Genomic DNA, 22,128 nt, shown 5'->3' with positions numbered 1-22,128 from the left:
TATATCCCCTCCCCCCCCCCCCCTTTGTGTAACTCTAACTTTCAAATAAATAAATACATCTTTAAAAAAAAAAAACAAAAAAAGAAGCCATACTTCATAAAGTAATGTAAAACACACCTATATTTGCATTGCTAAATTGTCACTTTTAGGCAAAGCATTCTTAATTGCTCACTGCTGGAGAGTATCATGATTCTAGACCTCATGTGGTTATTAATATTACTATGATCTCTATCATGGAAAATAAAAGCTGACAAAGATGGTGTCACATATTCATCATCTATTTTATAAAGGAACAAAAATGAAGTTCTTTTCGCTACACGTCAAAAATTATTACCATCAAAAGGATTTGTTGCAAATTGTCCTATCAAATAATAAAGTAAATTAACAGTTATAGCTTACAGCATTAAACAAGTGACAAAAATACTATAAGAAATATTGAGACTATCTCTATGAGGGTACTTCAAAAAGTCTATGGGAAAATGAAATTAAAATGTTAAAATTGAAACCTATGCAGTTTCCCATAGGAATTTTCCATGAACTTTCTGAAGATCCTTGTACACACTCTGTGGCAGGATAGCTCAGCATCAATTTCCTGTATAATTTCACAAATATTCAATATGTAACTGTTTATAATTGCAACTGGCAGCCTAGTACACACATGCATCTTGCAATTAGTGGCTTATTAATATGGTACAATAGACTAAAGAGCAAGTATATTCAATGCTGTTATGTCTGACCTACTACTAGACCTGACCATGGTAGAAGCTAGAAGGGCAAACTGAAAATCTACCAAATTTATCCAACCTTACTTTAATGGAATTACTATTGAGACCTACATTTTTTTTAAATGGGTCAAATGCTAAATCAGGAGGCAACATCTGAAAACCAGGACTGTTAAGGACAGAGCAGCAAAAATGATGACCCTAACCAAAACTGATCCTCCGTTGCCTGCTCAAAGATGTTCGCTGTATTTATTCATTGCAAACACGTGCAACTGTCTCAAACACACATACACACAAACACACACACACATCTTCACTTGAAAGATCCTCCCATAAAACTGCTTTTGCTTATTGTCTTTAAAATTCCTATTTTTTAATAGTTGCTCTGATTATTCCATTCACAGGTGAAAATAATCCAATTAGATTTCAATTTCTACTTTACTTCTATTCTATTTTTTTAAAAGATTTATTTATTTATTTGAAAGTGAGAGTTACAGAGAGACAAAGAGGTCCTCCATCTGCTGATTTGCTCCCCAACTGGCTGCAATGGCCGGAGCTGCGCCAATCCGAAGCCAGGAGTCAAGAGCTTGCGCCACCCTCCACTGCTTTCCCAGGCCCCAGCGGAGAGCTGGATCAGGAGTGGAGCAGTCGGGATACCAACTGGCGCCCGTATGAGATGCTGGCACTGCAGGCGGTGGCTCAACCCTCTACGCTGCAGCACCGCCCCTCCACCTCTATTTTACTAAATGAGTTCTCTGATCAAGGTTGTCAATTTTCTCCATGTTGCTAAATGTTTAGGTTTGATTTCCACTTTTGGTTTTTAATTTACTTGTAAATTATTTTTGTGTTTTGTGGGACAGAAATACAATTTTAACTTTTTTCCACAGAAATAACCAATCCTATTGGCACCCTCTACAGTGCCTTTTAAAATCATTTTGTTTATTTTGGCACAAGTCATAATTAAGTACATTTTGCTTCAGGAACCAGTACATATACTTCACACACATACAGATCACACAAATGAAACACTTCACAAAATAATACCCATTCTTACCATGTGAAATGTATTATGTTCACAACCCACTGACACACTATGACCTACAGCTTGGATACAACAACTAATTTATTAAATAGTCTTCTTTAACATTCATTTGTAATGATTCCTCTTTCATATACTAAAAACATATTACATATGTCTCTACTTCTAGGCTTTATTTTTTTCAATTGTCTATTGATCTATTCTCATATCAATACATAAGGAAAACATCCCTTGCCTAGGTGTTCAATTCTTCCCTGTATTGTAGGACCTTTCAAAATTGTGACTGAAATTCAGTAAAATCGCATTTGAGCTATTAATGGTATATCACAATAGACTATTTAAGGCACCTATCCATGAGAATGGTAAACTTAAGTTTTAATTTTCTTTCAAGTGAAATTATATGATTTTTTTCTAGAAAGGCATATCCATCTTTGTTAGATTTATTTATAAGTACCTAATATTGCTAACTGCTTTTGTAAACATCTTTTTCCTAACTAATTTTTTTAAAGATTTATTTATTTGACAGATAGAGTTACAGACAGTGAGAGAGAGACAGAGAGAAAGGTCTTCCTTCCGTTGGTTCACTCCCTAAATGGCTGCAATGGCCAAAGTTGTGCTGATCCGAAGCCAGGAGCTTCTTCCTGGTCTCCCATGCGGGTGCAGGGGCCCAAACACTTGGGCCATTTTCTACTGCTTTCCCAGGCCACAGCAGAGAGCTGGACTGGAAGAGGAGCAACCAGGACTAGAACTGGGGCCCATATGGAATGCCAGTGCCACAGGAGGAGGATTAACCTACTGAGCCATGGAGCCAGCCCCTTTCTAACTAAATTTTTAAATCACCATATCAAAATTCAATTTTATGGCTGGCGCCACAGCTTAATAGGCTAATCCTCTGCCTGCAGCAACGGCACACTAGGTTCTAGTCCCGGTCGGGGTGCCGGATTCTGTCCCGGTTGCTCCTCTTCCAGTCTAGCCCTCTGCTGTGGCCTGGGAGTGCAGTGGAGGATGGCCCAAGTCCTTGGGCCCTGCACATGGGAGACCAGGAGAAGCACCTGGCTCCTGGCTTCGGATCAGTGTGGTGTGTCGCTGCAGCGCGTTGGCTGCAGTGGCCATTAGGGGGTGAAGCAACGGAAAAGGAAGACCTTTCTCTCTGTCTCTCTTTCTCACTGTCCACTCTGCCTGTCAAAAAAAAATTAAATTTTACATTGAGATGTTATGTCCAGCCACTGTACCTTAAAACTTTGATATTAACGCCAACATTTTGAATATTATTATAGAATTATATATATATTTATATAACTTGTCAACAGGTAAGTTTTATTTCTTCTATTGCTATGTTTCTACCATTCTTTTTTTTTAAGATTTAAAAGTATTAATTAGAATCAAGGACTTCCAGCCAGAGCAGTGTGGAGGGGGTCTTCCAAGGGAGGAAAACCCAAAGGGGACTGGTGGCAGTCAGCATTAAGTACAATTTCAAAGGGAAAAAAAAAAAAAAAAAAAAAAAACTTGACAATTAGATTGGCATTCAGTTACCAGGAGGGGACAAAAAAACCATCAAAATACCCCATTTACAATTCTCCATCCTGTCTTCTACCATTCTTTTTTATTGTTTTAAGATTTACTTACTTATTTGAAAGTCACAGTTGGGGGGAAGGATGGGTAGGAAGGAGGGAGGGAGGAAGAAAGAGAAAGAGAGCAAGATCTTCCATCGCTGGTTCACTCCCCAGATGGCTGCTATGGCCGGAGCTGAGCTGATTCAGAGACAGGAGTCAGGAGCTTCTTCCAGGTTTACCACATGTGTGCAGGGGCCCAAACACTTGGGCCATCTTCTGCTGCTTTCCCAGGCACATTAGCAGGGAGCCAGATCACCAGTGGAGCAGTCAGAACACAAAACAGTGCCCATAAGGGATGCCAACATTGCAGGCATTGGCTTAACCCTCAATACCACAATGGCAGCCCCCATTCTTTTTCTTATTATTTTGTTAGGATCCCCAATAAAATGTAGAGACAGTTATAACAGGCATCCTTAGCTCATTCTTGATGTTAAAGGAAATGCTCCTACAATTTCATCATTAAGTACATTAATACTGTAATTCCATTTTAGTTCTGGCTTGAGTTTTCTTTGATCCTGAATGTGCACTGAACGTCATAAATGTTCTCTTGGGGTGGGTGGTTGGCCTAAAGGTTAAGATGCCAACTGGGACACCTGCATCCCATATCAGAGTGCTGAGGTTCAAGTCCAGGCTCTGTTCTTCATTTCAGCTCCTTGCTAATGTGTGCCCTGGGAGGCAGCAAGTGACACTTCAAGTGGTTGTGTCCCTGCCCACCCATGGGGGGAGATTTGGAATCAATTATTGGCTTCTATCTTTGGCCCCTGGCCTGGAGTCACTGTAAGCATTTTGGGTATCAGTCAGCAAATGGGAGTGCTTGCTTGCTCTCTCTCACACACACACAAATCAATTAATTACAAAAATGCTTTTCTATATCCATGGAACCACCATATGTTGTTCTTTATTCCATTAATGTACTGGATCAAATTCATTAAATTACACCATATGCAAATTCTTTATGTTAGAATTATCATATGCATTATATCAACATATGTTAGAAGTCTACAAAAAAATTACAGTATCTGCTTTAAAGGTATATGTATTGGGGCTGGTATTGTGTACAGCAAATAAAGCCACCTCCTGCAATGCTGGCATCCCATATGGGAGCCAGTTTGAGTCCCAGCCACTCCCCTTCCGATCCAGCTCTCTGTTATGGCCTGGAAAAGCAGTACAAGATGGCCCAAGTCCTTGTGCCCCTGCACCCATAAAGGAGACTCGGAAAAGCTCCTGGCTCCTGGCTTCGAATTTGCCCAGTTTTAGCAGTTGCAGCCATTTGGAGAGTGAACCAGTGGATGGAAGACCTCTCTCTCTCTCTCTCTCTCTCTCTCTCTCTCGCTCCCGCTCCCACCCTCCCTTTCTCTACCTCTCTGTAACTCTGCCTTTCAAATAATAAATAAATACATCTTTTAAAGAGAGGTATATGTGTCTTACTTTTTAAAGATACATTTATTTGAGAGGCAAAAAGGAGAAAGAGTTTTCATTCACCGAGTCATTCCTCAAATGTCCACAGCAACCAGGGCTAGGCCAGGCCAAAGCCTGGAACCTGAAACTACATCTGAAACTCCCATGTGAGTGGCAGAAACCCAAGCACTTGAGTCATCACCTGCTTCCTCTAGGCACATTAGCTGGAAGCTGTTTCAGAAGTGGGGAGAACTCAATCCCAACTCAGTCTCTGATATGTGATGTGGACATCTTTGTTGCAAAGCCTACCCTGGAAGGCTATACACTTTAAATAAGGTTATTTTACCTTTTATATTAACCCAATATTTACAATTCCTGATACATTTCATATTGGTTATACCAAAATAAATTCTTTGTATTTCTATAACTAAAATAAATCTTAGGAGGATTAGAAATGACATGTATGCACATATCTATTTCAAGGCATAGGAAAACGAGGCAGAAAAAGTTAGAGTGACAAGATCCAGACTGAAAGGAAAATGAACAGAGGAAAGGCCTGAATTTGAGGTTGCTTTTCCTGATAAGTGCTACCTACTGAGAAGCTGGCTGAGTGGCTGAGTCTTTCAATAGTTACAAGTGGCTACTGATGGCCAGTGCCGTGGCTCAATAGGCTAATGCTCCACCTGTGGCACCAGCACACCGGGTTCTAGTCCCAGTCAGGGTGCCAGATTCTGTCCCGGTTGCTCCTCTTCCAGTGCAGCTCTCTGCTGTGGCCTGGGAGTGCAGTGGAGGATGGCCCAAGTCCTTGCACCCGCATGGGAGACCAGGAGAGGCACCTGGCTCCTGGCTTCGGATCAGCGCGGTGCACCAGCCGCAGCAGCCATTGAGGAGTGACCCAACGGAAAAGGAAGACCTTTCTCCCTGTCTCTCTCTCACTGCCCACTCTGCCTGTAAACAAACAAACAAACAAAAAGCCAAGTGGCTACAGGTAAAAAATTTGGAGTCCAGGATGCTCTAAAAAGCAGTGGCTCTCGTAAAGCTCCAACTTTTAAATTGGAAACAAGAGAACTACATCCTATGAGTAATTTCAAAGAGATGTAGGCTAGTCTCTGATAAGACCAAAAACCCAGTTTAATATATCCGATTACCTGCAAATTAATTAAGATGACTGTAGATTTTCAGTACCCCCTACTCCTGTTATAAACAAACAAATCCTCTCTGAATAAAGAAAACATCATCCTAGACCTCTAATGATTACGTACGCACTCATATTCATATATGATACTCAAAAGTAAGCCCTTTATGCTTAATTTTAAAAAACTTTCAGAAATAATTGTTTTAGAGTTAAAATACAATAACCAAAATTAAGAACTTAATGAAGATTTAACAGTAGATTAGACACAGTTAAAGAGAGAATTTGTGATAAGAAAAATAAGTCAGAATAAGACAGAGACAAAAGTTTGGAAAACACAAAAGAGAATATAATTGAGAAATGCACACTGAGTTATTACAATATATGAAATCCTAGAAGGAGAGATGAGTGAGAATGGGGACAGAAGCAAAATATCAAGAGATAACCCGGGCTGGCACTGTGGCGTAGTGGGTAAATCCTCCACCTGCAGGGCTGGCATCCCATATAGGCACCAGTTTGAGTCTTGGCTGCTCCATTTCCAATCCAGCTCTCTGCTATGGCCTGGGAAAGCAGTACAAGATGGCCCAAGTCCTTGGGCCCCTGCAACCGAGCAGGAGACCTAGAAGAAACTCTTGGCTCCAGGCATCAGATCGGCATAGCTCTGGCCATTGTGGCCAGTGGGGGAGTAAACCAGTGGATGGAAAGACCTCTCTCTGCCTCTGCCTCTATAATTCTTCCTTTCAAATAAATAAATAAATTTTTTATTTAAAAAAAAAAAAAAGATAGCTAAGTAATATCAGTGAAAGTAGAAGAGTAGGGACCTCTAGAGGCTTACACTTAAGAGCAACACTTAAAAAATTTGGTCAAAATTGTCTAATCAACCTCATTGGAACTCTGAAAGATAATCAAAGTTTGCTAACCAGGTGAATGTTTCATCAGGAGAAAGGTTAGAGAAACAGGACAGGAGATCATTGTGGTGTTTTCAGTTACTCTAGGTACCACTCCACTCTCCAGTGCAGTGTCAGTCTTAAAGATAAAAGTCCATATTCCCACTGTAGGTAACTGATTCCAGAGGAAGCTAAGTGGAGCTTGTTTCCAGGGAATTTTATTTGTATATTTTGAACTCAACTGAGGTTTCCTTTAGAGTCTACTTCAAAGGGATTCCAATTATTTAGCCTAATTTGGAACACTAACAGGAGAGTACACCTATGCAATCACCAAAATAAGTGAGAGCCAACCACACAAGCTGCTGCCCCCTGAGCAAACAAAAATAGTTGGATCAATTGTTAAAAAAAAATGCCTTATCAGAAATATTGAAGGGAGTGCTTTATCTTGATGTGAGACTAAGCAGTGACACAAAGCTAAATGAAAAAATAAAAATCACTGGTAAAGGTAACTACATAGGCAAATATGAAAGCCAGTATTACTACATTTTAGGTTTGTAACTCTTCTTTTTCTCCTATCTGTGATGGTAACTAAATGAAGAGGGAGGGATGAGGATACAGAGGGGCAGAGTTTTTGTACACTATTGAAGCTATGTTAGTATTAAATCAAAGAAGGCTATTATAAACTTCAGGTGTTAATTACAATACCCAAGAAAATTATGGCATGTGTTTTGTTTGACCCAGCTATTACTGAGATGCAGAAAAGGCATTTCATATAACCCAATACAATTTCATGATAAAAATGTTCAATATATTAAAAATAGAAGAAAACTTCCTCAACATGATAAAGAGCAAATTTAAAACAAATATACAGCTAATATTTTACTCAAAGGTGAAAGAATAAAAGTTTTCATGCCCAAATTAGGAATAAGGCATGGATGTCCATTTTTACCACTTCTGTTTAACATAGCACTGGAAGTTCAAGCCAAAGAAATGATGTGAGAAAAAAAATAAAGATGTCCAGATTAAAAAGAAGTAAGTTCACCTCCATATACAGATGACATGCTTTTATTTGTAGAAGATCCTAGAAAATATACAAAATAAGAGAGCTGTGGCACAGTGGTTTAAGTTGCCACTTGTGATGCCAACATTCAATATCAGAGTGCCTATTCAAGTCTCTGCTGGTCTGCTTCTGGTTCAGCTCCCTACTAATGTGCATGTTCCTGGGAAGGCAACAGGCGATGGCCCAATTAGTTGGGCCCCTACTACCGACGTCAGAGAGCCAGTTGGAGTTCCTGGCTCCTAGCTTCAGCCTGGCCTAGTCCTAGCTGTTGTGGTCATTTGGGGAGTGAAGCAGCAGATGGAAGCTTCTCTGCAATCCTGCTTTTCAATAAATGAATAAATCTTTTTCAAAAACACAAAAAATAAATTAAAAAATGTTGCAGAAGAAAAGCTCAGCACACAAAATATTCAATTGTATTTCTATATACAAGCAAGGAAAATATGAAAATAAAAAAAAATTCCATTTACAATAGCAACACAAATAAAATAATTAGGAATAAATTTAACCAAGGAGGTACAACACTTGATAACAAACACTACAAAATATTGCTGGAAGAAATTAATAAGAGTTAAACACATGGAAAGACATCCATGCTTAAGGTATGCAGCAAAGATGGCAATATCCCCAAAATCATCTATAGACTCAATACAATCCCTGTCAAAATCCTAATGGCTTATTTTCTTAGCAAATGGAAAAGCCAACCTAAATTCATATGGAAATACAGGAAACCCTAGGTAATTAAAACAATATTGTAAAAGAACAACAAAGTTGGAAGACTCACGCCCCAATTTCAAACTTTACTACAAAATTTCAGTAATCAACACAGGTACTATCAAAAGAATGGACAAATCAATGAAACAGAATTGAGAGTACAGGAATAATCCCCTACATCCATTGTCAATTAAGTTTCAACCAAGGATGCCCAAGCTGTTCGTGGAGGGAAAGAATAGTTTCTTTAACAAATGGTGTTAGGGCTAGTGGATATCCACATGTAAAAGAAGGACTTTGGGCCACCAGCAAATACAATAATTTACATAAAATGGATCAAATACATAAATTTAAGAGCTTAAACTATACAATTCTGAGAAGAAAACAATATGGGAAAATCTTAATGACCTTGGATTTGGCAACATTTTCTTAAATAATGATGCCAAAAGCAAGAACAATGAAAATAATAAATTAACTATACCAAACTAAAAACTTCTGCATATGAAAAGAAACTATCAAGAAAGTGATACAAAATGGGACAAAATATCTGTAAATGACTATCTGATAAGGGTCTAGTATCCAGATTATATGAAGAACTCTTTTCCCTAATGAAGAAAGGTAAATAACGAAGAAGCAAATATAAAGCAGCTCAAAGTTATTTGTAAGGAGGGAAATGAAAATCAAACCAAAATAAGGTATTACTTTACACTCACTAGCATGGCCATGATCATATTACAAACCAACCAACCCCAAAAATATCAAGTTGGTGTGGATGTGGAGAAACTAGAACCCTCATACAATGACAGTGGAAATGTATGGTGCTGTCACAGTAGAAAACATTTTCATGGTTCCTCAATAAATTAAACATAGAATTACCATAGGAACCAACAATTCTATTGTTAGATATAACAAAAGATTGAAAATAGATATTTAAGCAAAAACTTCTAGAGTAACACACGAGGCAGCTTTTCCCAATAAATAAGTGGAAAAAAACCTAAAGTACATTAACAGATGAACAATGGATAACAAAAGTGCTATAACCATACAACAAATTATTATTCAGCTATAAAAAAGAATGAAGTATTGATACATGCTCAAACAGAGAAACCATAATTACACTGTTTGAAAAGCTTGGCACAAAAGCCACATACTTACTTCATAGAGCAATTATAAATAGAGTATCAGTATATTATTTCTGATAATATGTAATTTCAAGTCTCTATTACCCACTACAGTATAAATGTTATAAAGGCAGGAAGATTATATCTCATTCACCAAATATGTTTATAATTTGGCCGAATGACTTTTACATGGTAGGATAGCAAATAACTACCGAATGAATGAATGTCATTCACTGTAAAAATCCTTCAGTGTGGGGCTGGTGCTGTGGCATAGTAGTCTAAGCTTCCTCCTGTGGCACTGGTATCCCATATGGGCACTGTTAGTGTCCCAGCTGCTGCTCTTCTGATTCAGCTCTCTGCATTTGCCTGGGAAGGCAAAAGAAGATGGCCCAAGTGCTTGGGCCCCTGCACCCTTGTGGGAGACCCAAAGAAAGCTCCTAGATTCTGGCTTTGGATTGGCCCAGCTCTGGCCATTGCAGCCACTTGGGGAGTGAAGCAGCAGATGGAAGACCTTTCTGTCTCTCCCTCTGTCTGTAACTAACTCTCAAATAAATAAATAAAATCTTAAAAAAAAAAATCCTTCATATTATCCGTAGTGAATTTTTTTTTAAATTTATTTTTTTATTTGAAAGTCAGAGTTACACAGAGAGAGGAGATGCAGAGAGAGAGGTCTTCCATCCAATGGTTCACTACCCAACTGGCCACCTCAGCTGGAGCTGCGCTGATCCGAAGCCAGGAGCCAGAAGCTTCTTCCGAGTCTCCCACTCGGGTGCAGGAGCCCAAGCACTTGGGCCATCTTGTATTTCCTTCCCAGGCCATAGCAGAGAGCTGGATTAGAAGTGGAGCAGCCGGGTCTGGAACCAGCACCCATATGAGATGCAGGTGCTTCAGGCCAGGGCAATAACCAGCTGTGCCACAGCCCCAGCCCCTTCCCAGTGCACCTGTAATACAGTCACAATTCTTTATTAAAACTCATAAGTCCAATATGTTTTGGGCCACATTTCTTTCTAGTCTCACTCTTATTTCATTTAATAACCTACATTTCAGGCCATGCTGGGGATACAATGAGAAGCAGAGTACATAGTACCTTACCCCTCCGAAGTCTATACAGAGACAAGAAGGAAATACAAACAATGAAGCTGTTAGACTGAGGGGAAACTATTAGGTATTATTAGAACCTAAACAGGTGTTATCTCCATTAGCCAGCTTTACATCACTTTAACAAATAACTAAGACAAACTACTTATGAAGGAGTTTTATTTTATTTTTTTGCCAGGCAGAGTTAGGCAGTGAGAGAGAGACAGAGAGAAAGATCTTCCTTCCGTTGGTTCACTCCCCTAATGGCCGCCTTGGCCGGTGCTGCACCAATCCACAGCCAGGAGCCGGGTACTTCCTGGCCATCCTCCACTGCCCTCCCAGGCCACAGCAGAGAGCTGGACTGGAAGAGGAGCAACCGGGACTAGTACCCAGTGCCTCAACCAGGATTAGAACCCAGGGTGCTGGCGCCGCAGGCAGAGGATTAGCCTAGTGAGCCATGGCGCCAGCTGGAAGTTTTATTTTAGTTTACAGTTTTGGAGGTTCACAGTTCACGATGAAGTGAGCCCCATTGGTTTGGCCAGCAAGTGAGTTCAGAGGATGGCAATGGAAGAGTATGTGCAGGGCAAACCAGCAAACAGACACAGGAAGCATGCTTGTTTGTCTATGTATTTGTGGTCTCTCCTTGTAAAGTCAGCATGATTTGCTCTTGTGGGGTCCCCCACCAAGCACCCTAATCCAATCACTTCCCAAAGGGCTGACCTTTAGACACCATAATTGGATTAGGTTTCTACCTTTAATCCATTAACATAAGACTTTGAGGACCAAGCCTTAACACATGGGCCTTTCGGGAACAACAAAAGTAATGTTCAAACCATAGCAGATCTGACATGGATTGTTGGATGGGAAAGGGAGGGTCAAGGATGTTTTCTGGAATAAGTGACATTCAAACAAAAACAGAACAGACAAAAAGTTAGCTGGCTAATGGGCAATTTCTAGGCAAACACTAAAGTACACAGGGATTCCAAAGATGTTATTTCTGTGAGGTTCAAATATGGAATTACTGGTGGGGAGGAAAGAAGGGTAGGGGAAGATGAGAGATAAAAGTGAAAATGTTGGTGCTCTTACTGTAAGAGTAGTGGAAAGCCATTAGAGTTTTAAGAGGGAGCCAAGAAAAATACCCCAAAACAACAACAAAAAAGCCACTATCTGTAACTGCATATTTAACTGCATATATATCTTAGTGAGGATAGAAACTGTCTATTTAGCCAGTTACCAGAACAATGCCAGGCATATACTAGGTATTTATTTTTAGGTATTTTTTTTTGTTTTTTTTTTATTTTTTTATTTTTATTTTTTTTATTTTTGACAGGCAGAGTGGACAGTGAGAGAGAGAGAAAGACAGAGAGAAAGGTCTTCCTTTGCCGTTGGTTCACCCTCTAATGGCCGCTGCGGTAGCGCGCTGCGGCCGGCGCACCGCGCTGTTACGATGGCAGGAGCCAGGTGCTTCTCCTGGTCTCCCATGGGGTGCAGAGCCCAAACACTTGGGCCATCCTCCACTGCACTCCCTGGCCACAGCAGAGAGCTGGCCTGGAAGAGGGGCAACCGGGACAGGATCGGTGCCCCGACCGGGACTAGAACCCGGTGTGCCGGCGCCGCAAGGCGGAGGATTAGCCTGTTGAGCCACGGCGCCAGCTATTTTTAGGTATTTATACTAAGTATTTATTCAGTGTTATCAAATAAAAAATCTAATTGGTATCAGAACAAAAAACCCAAGATTTCTGATTCATAATATTTATGCTACACATGTAAGCATATGAATACAAATATTACATATATATGCATGAAGAGGTTAGAAATTCCTAACGAGCAGTTAAGCCAACAAAATTAATTAAAACTGAAATGAATCACTTAGATTGAAACCATATTGTTAACTTATCAAAAATAAAACATGTAATCATTATTAAAGAACCAATGTCAAAATAGCAAATTCTGCTAGACATCATAAACTCTTTCCATCAGGCCTTGACTATGTGTCAGCTGTACATTTCTAATCTGAAAGCAGACCAACATAAACTTGTTTTTTATGTAACCAAAATTTGATGAAATTGAGAAATGTAACTTTTCAACTTTCCAGATACTGATCTGATTTTACTTCAAATATTACAGTGACTAGTTTAATTTTTTAAACTCTAGATAAATGGCTTTAAAACTAACATGTTGAGAATTATAAGACACAATACACCTATGTGTCCATACTAGTACAATAATCCTACAAAAAAGTATCTCTACCACAACTGTATCACATGAAAACAGCTAATGATATATAAGCAGCTCTTTGCTATAGAACAATCTGGAATTTAAAGTGGAAATGCAATTTATTTTCCTTCATCAGAAAAAATGAATACTGATTATTTGTTATGATTACAGATTCACCTAAAATTGTTATTGATAAAAAATTGCTACTGATGAAAATTACATAGTCATTTAAAAACTGTTATTGGCTATTTATCTGCCAGGTTCAAAGGTATTTATATTACATAAGAAACATAGGCAATAAATCCCTCAATGTTGCAGATAACACAGTTGATTTATTCTACAATTCTCCGAATCCTTTTTAAGAACTTACTAACGCTTATATTGCTTTCTGTGATGAGCAGAGCCCTGCAGTGCCAGGAGGAATACAGTCACTAAAAGTATACTGTGAGTTTAAATAATACCACCAACTTACAGGCACGTTTTATTTTTTAAAACTTTTTTCATATTTTTTCCTTGTATCCCTCAGAAGGTGAACTGTCCCATTTTCAGATGAGAAAACTGTGTTGACAAGAATACACGTGACTTTTCCAGGGTATTTACTAAATCCGTAACAAGGGCATTACTAAAAATGGTGAGTCCAAATTAAGATTCTTCCTATTGGATCCTGCTAATTTTCCTAGTCCAGTGAGAGTTTGCTTCATCAGGGGTGGTCTCACCTTTGGCAAGAGTCAAATTATCCCAACAGGCTACCATTTTCTTTAGAGTAATTTATACTACAGATAAACTAAAAATGGCCTGCTCCTCATCAAGCTCCTTAAAACTCTAGCAACTATGAACCTCCCTCAAAGATTCTATTGTATCAATGACAGTCCATTGGGTATGATGCACAAGGAAGACAGCAGCAGGCCGCAGAGCAACATCTAAGGCGGCCCTCAGGGAAGTAAAAGCCACCACTGCTTTCCCTTCATCACTGCAAACCCCGCAGCGGTGAACCCCAAACGGGGGCAGGGAGCGGAGGCACCCCCAACTTCCCCCGGGGGGGCAGGGAGCGGAGGCACCCCCAACTTCCCCCGGGGGGCAGGGAGCGGAGGCACCCCCAGGCTCCCCCCGGGGGGGCAGGGAGCGGAGGCACCCCCAGACTCCCCCCGGGGGCTCCCCTGGGCTGTAATCTACTAGGGGGGAACAGCGTGTGGGGGTGGGGGAGGAGGATGCACCTCACCTCGCCCACCCCTCCGTAAGCCCCCGACCCGCCTCTCAACGTGTCGAGGCCCCGCCGGGCAGGTAGAGGTTCGAGGCTAGCACCCTGCAAGGCTCTCTCCTGCACCCCATGCACCGTCCCCCTGCCTCTCCCGGCCTCCCGCTTCCTCGTCTGAACGCCTGTGCCCAGGGACATCCCCCAGCCTAACCGACGTGAAGCACCATCCTCAGGGACGGAGCCTAGGGGAGTCGTCACCTTTTGAGGTATCTGGCGTCCTCCCCTTGCATGGCGGCGGCGACGGCGGCGTGGGGAGGGGAAGGGGAATCTGAGAGGCCGACGGGGCTATTTCCGGGGACGGTGGCCAAAGTACCCTCACACCCCAAAGCGCTGACAGTCCTGAGGCCTGCAAGGCGGGGCAGCCGCGGCGCTGTGGTTACCACGGTGAGGCCGCCGGCTCCTCCCACAGCTCCCGGGTTCCCAAAACCCGGAGGCTGCCCAGACCCGCCCAGAGCCGCCTCTGCCAGGCCCTGCTCAAGGCGCATGCGCCCGCTCCGCCGCACACGCTTGCGCAGGCTCAGTCCGAGGGGCTGGCCCCTGCGACTAATCTGACGCACCCGGGAACACAGGGAAGGTTTTGGTGCTGACTGAGCGTCTGTGATTAAGGAGTGGCTCCCGGATCACCGCCCCCTGGAGGATAGGAAGGGAAAGAACCGTGCCAGTTGGCCGAGCTGGAGTTTCGTGGAAAGGAGAGGAGAATCCGTTAACCTCGTCACCAGCAAAGGCGGTAGAGCAGGGCAAGCTGTGGTGAATAGCTGTAAAGTGAGAGTTCTGCCTTGGGGCACTGTGGCATTGACCTTGCGGAGCTGGGAGCGGTGGAGACAATGTGATTACCCTGCACTGGAAACGCGGCGGACCTGTCCCTGCCACTGGAACGCACTCCATCTCCCCCTTCACAAAAGCGGCTCCTGAAGTGGGGAGGCCTCCGCTAACTCACCCTTCAGAATTGATTCTGGTGAGGCAGGCCGTCGGGGTTGGCCAAGGCGGAGCGAAGGAAGGACCGCGACAAGCCCACGAGCTCTGCTTGAGCAGTTCGCAGGGGCTCAGTGTCCGCGGATGGATGACTGTGCAGAAAGTCTCCACTGCCTGCCCTCCCCGTAACCCGTCACTAGCTCTGTGTTTGCTGTGCCCTTGAGACGTGTACACGCTGGTTCTGCCCAGTTAGTCCCTATCCTTCGTGTGTAAAATACCATGTGATACCTTGTGTACACGAGTACATTGGCAGGTGCAGCTCATAACCTACAGAAGACCCCTGCTCTCCACCCGTCCACACCGGCTAGACTCTAGAATGGTACTCACTATTCTACAAGGGGAGAAATTTTTGAGCTAATTTTGATTCCTTCCTCTGTATATTCCTTCCTCTCAATACTGTTACGAAATTATACCTTATCTTCTTTAAGATTCAAGGGAGAAGAATCTTCTCCCTTCTCACTTCTTTCTACTATTCTTTTGTTGTTGTTGAATTTTTAGTTCTGATTTCCGTGGATTTCTTAGGATTTTTACTTTTAATTTATTTTTAAGGATTTTTTTTTTTTTTGACAGGCAGAGTGGATAGTGAGAGAGAGACAGAGAGAAAGGTCTTCCTTTGCCGTTGGTTCACCCTGCAATGGCCGCACTGATCCGATGGCAGGAGCCAGGTGCTTCTCCTGGTCTCCCATGGGGTGCAGGGCCCAAGCACTTGGGCCATCCTCCACTGCACTCCTGGGCCACAGCAGAGAGCTGGCCTGGAAGAGGGGCAACCGGGACAGAATCTGGCGCCCCGACCGGGACTAGAACCCTGTGTGCCGGCACCGCTAGGCAGAGGATTAGCCTATTGAGCCACGGCGCCGGCCTATTTTTAAGGAATTTATTAATGCATTAGATCCTCAACATCACAGCAAATGCATGATAATTACTACAACGTAGTTCTCATAATGTTAATGCACTGTTAATACAAAGAGAACACATTCAATGTAGTTCACAGATAAAATTCTAAAATAAAATGACATTTCCTTCTTTTCACTCTCCTTCTCTCCCTTCTTCCTTCCTTCCTTTTTTTCCTTCTTACCTCCTTTCTTCTTTTCTGATTTTTGAGATAACATATTTTTGATTTATATTATAGTCAAAGGCTTAATGCTCCACTAAATAAAGAGTTCAACAAGTAAAAAGACCATAATTCAACAGGAATATAGGCAAGGGCTATAAACAATAATCAAATAGAAAGATGTCCATTTCACTTATATATAGTAAATTTGTAAATAATCAGAGATCATTAAAACTTTATCTATTACTCTCCTAACCACATCCTACCCATATATAGTATAACAATTCGTTGGTAAGTGGACTTTATATATTCTGTGTTTTCCCACGTAATCAATTTGCAGATTGATATAACCTATCATTTATGACATCTTTAACAAGAGTATACCAGGAACCTTATTTGGCGGTAAGATACACATTAAAAGATATTGTATTATAAAATGCATTATTGCAATGTGTGTCCCTCAAGATCAGAGAATTTTTTTTCACTTCTGTATCCTCAGAGCAGCATCTAGCCTGCAGATATAATTGGATAAATATTTGCTGTTGAAAAAAAGTGTGCCTGATCTTGACAAAATAACAGCCAACAACAACAAAACCAAAGGAAACCTTTGGCAGAAAGGAGGAGAGAGCTGAAAACTAGACAATAAAAAGATTAAATTGAATTGATAATTGACTAGAGAAACAATCTGTAGTAGGAAAATTATAACATGAGCCTGGAACCTCTTATGCTTGAAAGTAAGGAAATACTCCCAGACTAATGAGATTGTATAAAAAAAAAAAATCTTTGAGATTTTTTGATCATAAAAGGAAGAATTACTGTGATTGATTAAAAAATGGAGTCCATATTGATGCTCAATCAAATAAAACAGAAAAAAAGTAATCCACTTTCATTGGTGGCAACTGCTACATTAAAACTTTAACCAAATCCTGTAAATTGGGAAAGGAAAGAATTAAGCATTTATCCCAACTCCTTTGAAAATAAGCTAAAATTCATTTCTTTCACAAGGAAAAGCTTTAAAAAAAAAAACCAGAAAATGCTTGCTAGTAATGGAGAAAAGAATTCTATTTTGCAAGTCTAAAATAAATAATGGATTCAACTAAGCCTTGCTTATTTAAAGTAATTTAAAATATGGCAAAGTTTTACACAACAGATGACTTGATAATTGTAAAAGGAAAAAAATGTTATGTTACAGCGAGATCTGGCTGTCAGCATTTAACCAAACAAGCAAACTTTGTGTAACTAGTGGTCGTACTATCTGGTTGTATATGTAATAGGGAGCATGAAAGATTACTTATGCAATTTTTGTGTCAAAGATTAACCTGGATATAATCAAACTGTTAGATCCAACATCCGTTATCAAGTAAAGTTGATGATCATGAGAGTGGGAAACATATTCAATTATAAATCAAGATGCATCATAACAAAGATAATTGCAAGGTATAGTATTGGAATAAGAATAGAACACCAACTGAGACAAAAAAAGAGAACCAGACCCATGTACATATGTAAGCTTGAAATATGAAAGAAGTGATTTTTCAGTTCATAGTAGAAAATGAATTTTCAATAAATGCTTATGGGACAACTGGTTATGCACATATAAAAATTAAATTGGATTCCTACCTCATGCTATTTACAAAGCTTAATTCTTTTTTTAACTTTTATTTAATAAATATAAATTTCCAAAGTACAGTTTTTGGATTACAGTGGCTTTTTCCCCCCATAACCTCCCTCCCACCCACAACCATCCCAAATCCTGCTCCCTCTCCCATCCCATTCACATCAAGATTCATTTTCAATTATCTTTTATACAGACCAATTTAGTATATACTAAGTAAAGATTCTTACATGGGGAGTAAGTGCACAGTGACTTAATTCTAAATTGACATTTAATTGTGAAAACATTTTATGAGGGCCTCGATGCATTCTGGGAAAGCAGCAGCACCAGGTCCAAGATGGCGGCCAGCAGGAGGCTGATGAAGGAGCTTGAAGAGATCCGCAAATGTGGAATGAAAAACTTCCGTAACATCCAGGTTGATGAAGTTAATTTATTGACTTGGCAAGGGCTTATTGTTCCTGACAACCCTCCATATGACAAGGGAGCCTTCAGAATCGAAATCAACTTTCCAGCAGAGTACCCATTCAAACCACCGAAGATCACATTTAAAACAAAAATCTATCACCCAAACATTGATGAAAAGGGGCAGGTCTGTCTGCCTGTAATTAGTGCTGAAAACTGGAAGCCAGCAACCAAAACCGACCAAGTAATCCAGTCCCTCATAGCACTGGTGAACGACCCCCAGCCCGAGCACCTGCTTCGGGCTGACGTAGCTGAAGAATACTCTAAGGACCGTAAAAAATTCTGTAAGAATGCTGAAGAGTTTACAAAGAAATATGGGGAGAAGCGACCTGTGGACTAAAGTCTGCCACGGATGATTCCAGCCAATGTGAGCAGAGACCCCGAGCAGTGCCCTCAGACACCCCGCAAAGCAGGACTCTGTGGAAAATTGACACGTGCCACCACCTGGCATCTGCTCGTGGCAGTTACTAACTTTCTACAGTTTTCTTAATCAAAAGCGGTCTAGGTAAAAAAAAAAATTATGATATTTAGATACAAATACAGATGATTATTATTATTATGCTCTTAAATCAAGGATGAACTTTTAAAAGACAATACATAAAATGCAAAAGCTAAAATATTGATACATTCCCTAATTAAAACAGTAGCATTTCTTATCAATTAAAGAAAATAAACAAAATGAAAAGACAAGTCAGAAATGATTTAATCTTTTTACATAACACAAAAATGAACAAAGTGTTAATATAAAGATCATAAGAGCTTTTATAAGAAAAAGAAAAAAGAAAAAACCCATACAACCCAATGGGGAAATGGGCAAAAATAAAAGCACTAGGAATGCAAGAGAAAAGCAAAACATGAAAATAGGCTCAACCCTCAATAGTAACCAGTTATATGAAAATTAAGACCATAAAAAGCCATTAGTTTACATGTATCAGAGTAGAAAAATAAATCTGACAATACCAGGTGCTGGTGAAAATATGAACCTCACCTGTTAGAATGATTCTCATACAGAAATTAACAAACAAAAAAGCTGGCTAGGATGTGGCGTAAAGGGCACCCTCACCCACTGTTGGTGGGAATGTAAACTGACTGTGGAAGATAGTATAGAGATATCTCAGAAATCTGAATATAGACCTACCCTATGACCCAGCCATCCCACTCCTGGGAATTTATCCAAAGAATGAAATCTGCATATGAAAGAATGATCTGGACTCCCATGTTCATCTCAGCTCAATTTAGAATAGCTAAGATATGGAATCAACTCAGATGTCCATCAGACTGAATAAAGAAATTATGGTATATATAGATAGATAGATACATGTATAATGGTATATAATATATATATATAATGGAATACTATACAGTGGTAAAAAATGAAATCTCATTTATAACAAAATGGATGCAACCGGAAACCATTATACTTAGTGAAATAGCCATTCACAGAAAGACAAATACCAAATGGTCTCTCTGACCTGTGGTAATAGAGTACCTAAACTATAATCTGTAGGAGCAAAATTGACACCTTGAGATGCAATGAATTTGAATAGCCCTTGTCTTGACTGATGAGGAAGGTTTTCTTTTTTTGTTGTTCTTCTTTTCTTTCTTCCTCATACTATTCAATGAACTCTACTTAGTGTAGAGTTAATCTTATAAGTATAAAATTAACTGAAAGTAGATTTTTGTAAAAAAGAAGAACAGAAAAGGGAGAGGGAGGAGGAAGAAGGGTGGGAGTGTGGGTAGGAGGAAGGGGGGAAGAGTCACCATGTTCCCAAATCTGTATGTATTAAATGCATGAATTTTGTATTCTTTAAATAATAAAAAAGGAAATATAGAATAGCTGACCAACCACTTCAGGAGTGCAGTCTAACACGAGCTCCAGGAGACCTGTCACCAACCTGAAGTCTGAGAAGCACTACCTTGGAGATCATTCAATCACCTCATTTTCTAGGGCTGGAAATTGACCAATCCCACAGCAGAACCAAATTTCAGTTCCAGGTCTCAATTCAGCTGTGTAAACTTTGGTACTCTCAAACTCCTCTGGGTCTTCGTTTCCATACAAATATTAGTAAAATTGGAATACTCAAAAAAATGAAATTTTCTGAAGTATAGAACTAGAAAATTTCAACACATATGCACAATAAGGCTTGTTGAAGAGTTCTTGGAATATCATTGCTCGTGATAGAAAAACTGAAAAACAATTCCAGAGTACAGTAGAACAGGTAGACACATTTAAATATTCACACAATATAAAATTATGCATGAGAAAGTAAATGATTTAGAACTACACATAAAGTATGAATATTAGAAGCATTTTTTGAGTGAAAAAAGCACACTATGAATGATTATGTACAGCATGATGCTTTTTTAAAAAAATTGCAATGTAATTTACACACAATAATGTGTAATCTTCTTGATGTATATTTCTGTCAGTTTTAACAAACACAAAAATCATGTAGTTATCTTCAAAACCAAAACAACACTCCAGCTTCCTCCAGAAATCCCTTGTGTTCATTTTCAGGTAGTGTGATGTTCACATTATGGAAACACTACTGGTTTTTGTTTACTTTGTATCTTTCAACTTTACTGAATTTGTTCTCACTTCTTTTTCTGTCTGAGTTTTCTATATATTAGATCCTGTCTTCTACAGAGAAAATGCAACTTCTTTCTTCCTGGTTTGGATGACTTTTATTTCTTTCTCTTATCAGGACTCTAGTACCACCTCGACAGAAGTGGTAGAAGTGTGCGTCCTTGGCTTCTGTCAACAGGAAAAGCTTTCAGTTTTCACCATTCTGTACTGCTTGCTGTGGACTTTATGTTCAGAAAATTTCCTCTGTTCTTTGTTGAGAGTTTCTTTTCTGAAAGGGTGTTGTACTTAGCCAAGCCTTCTTTCTACATCTATTGTGATGATCATATGACTTTTGTCTTTATTCTGCTGATGTGGTAGATCATGTTAATTGCTCTCTGTATTTTGAATCATTCATGCTTTTCAGTGATAAATACCACTTGGTCATGGTATTTAAACCTTTTGATGTGTTATTGAATTCAATTTGTATATATTGTGGAGGATTTTTGCATTTATAATTGGGTTATTGATTTATAATCTTCCTTTTTTGTTGTTGTAGTCTCTTTATATGCTTTTGGTTTCAGGGCAAAGTTGGCCTCATTAAATAAGGTTGGTCACAGTTCCTCCTCAACAATTTTTTGAAAGAAATCGAGGGGGATTGTCATTAAATCTTTTAAAAATGTTGAGTGGAATTTGCCAGAAAAGTCATCTGATCCCAGCTTTTATCTATTGTGATTTTTTATTACTATTTCAAGATTCAATCTTCTTACTATAGATTTGACTTTCTGTTTTTCATTATTCAGTCTTGATAAGATGTAGGTTTCTGGGAATTTAATAATTTATTCTAGGTTATTTTATTTCTTGGAACAATTTTTCATAGTAGTCTCATTATATTTTGATTTCTGTGGCATCAGTTGTAATGTGTTCGCTTTCATTTTTAAAATTCATTTAAGTGACAAACAGAAAGTGTGTGTGTATGTGTATGTGTATGTGTGTGAGAGAGAGAGACAGAGAGAGAGAGAGAGAGAGAGAGAGAGAGAGAGAATTCTCATAATAGCTGGGTCAGGCCAAAGATGGGAGCCAGAAATTCAATCTAGATATCCCACATGGGCATCTAGAACCCAACCACTTGGGCCATCACCTGCTGCCTCCCATGGTCCACACTAGCAGGAAACTGGCACTGAAAGTAGAGCTGGGACTCAAATCCAAGCACTCCAAAATGGGGTGTGGGGAATG

At 39.9% G+C, this 22,128-nt stretch overlaps 2 protein-coding genes across 4 annotated transcripts in view; one reads left to right on the top strand and one right to left on the bottom strand.

Annotated features, from left to right (window-relative positions):
- Positions 1 to 14,657, bottom strand: part of KIFAP3 (kinesin associated protein 3) — a 179,792-nt gene extending 165,135 nt beyond the window's left edge. For all 3 annotated transcript variants that reach the window (XM_062192739.1, XM_062192740.1, XM_062192742.1), the window contains exon 1: positions 14,428 to 14,657. In XM_062192739.1, the coding sequence (XP_062048723.1) occupies positions 14,428 to 14,459 (32 nt within the window). In that variant the 5' untranslated portion in view covers positions 14,460 to 14,657. The remainder of the gene's footprint in view (positions 1 to 14,427) is intronic.
- Positions 14,658 to 18,170: 3,513 nt separating this feature from the next.
- Positions 18,171 to 18,759, top strand: LOC133761111 (ubiquitin-conjugating enzyme E2 L3-like). The gene has a single exon (XM_062193775.1). It carries the CDS (start codon positions 18,205 to 18,207, stop codon positions 18,667 to 18,669), a length of 465 nt encoding a protein of 154 aa, XP_062049759.1. The 5' UTR covers positions 18,171 to 18,204; the 3' UTR covers positions 18,670 to 18,759.
- Positions 18,760 to 22,128: the final 3,369 nt, after the last annotated feature.

The sequence above is a fragment of the Lepus europaeus genome, chromosome 5, assembly GCF_033115175.1.
Source record: "Lepus europaeus isolate LE1 chromosome 5, mLepTim1.pri, whole genome shotgun sequence".
Lineage (NCBI taxonomy): Eukaryota > Metazoa > Chordata > Mammalia > Lagomorpha > Leporidae > Lepus > Lepus europaeus.
This window is presented reverse-complemented; position numbering and strand designations above follow the sequence as displayed.

What these genes read in the sequence shown, in the direction of transcription:
- LOC133761111 (XM_062193775.1), top strand. Translation starts at nt 18,205, where the DNA reads ATGGCGGCCAGCAGGAGGCTGATGAAGGAGCTTGAAGAGATCCGCAAA.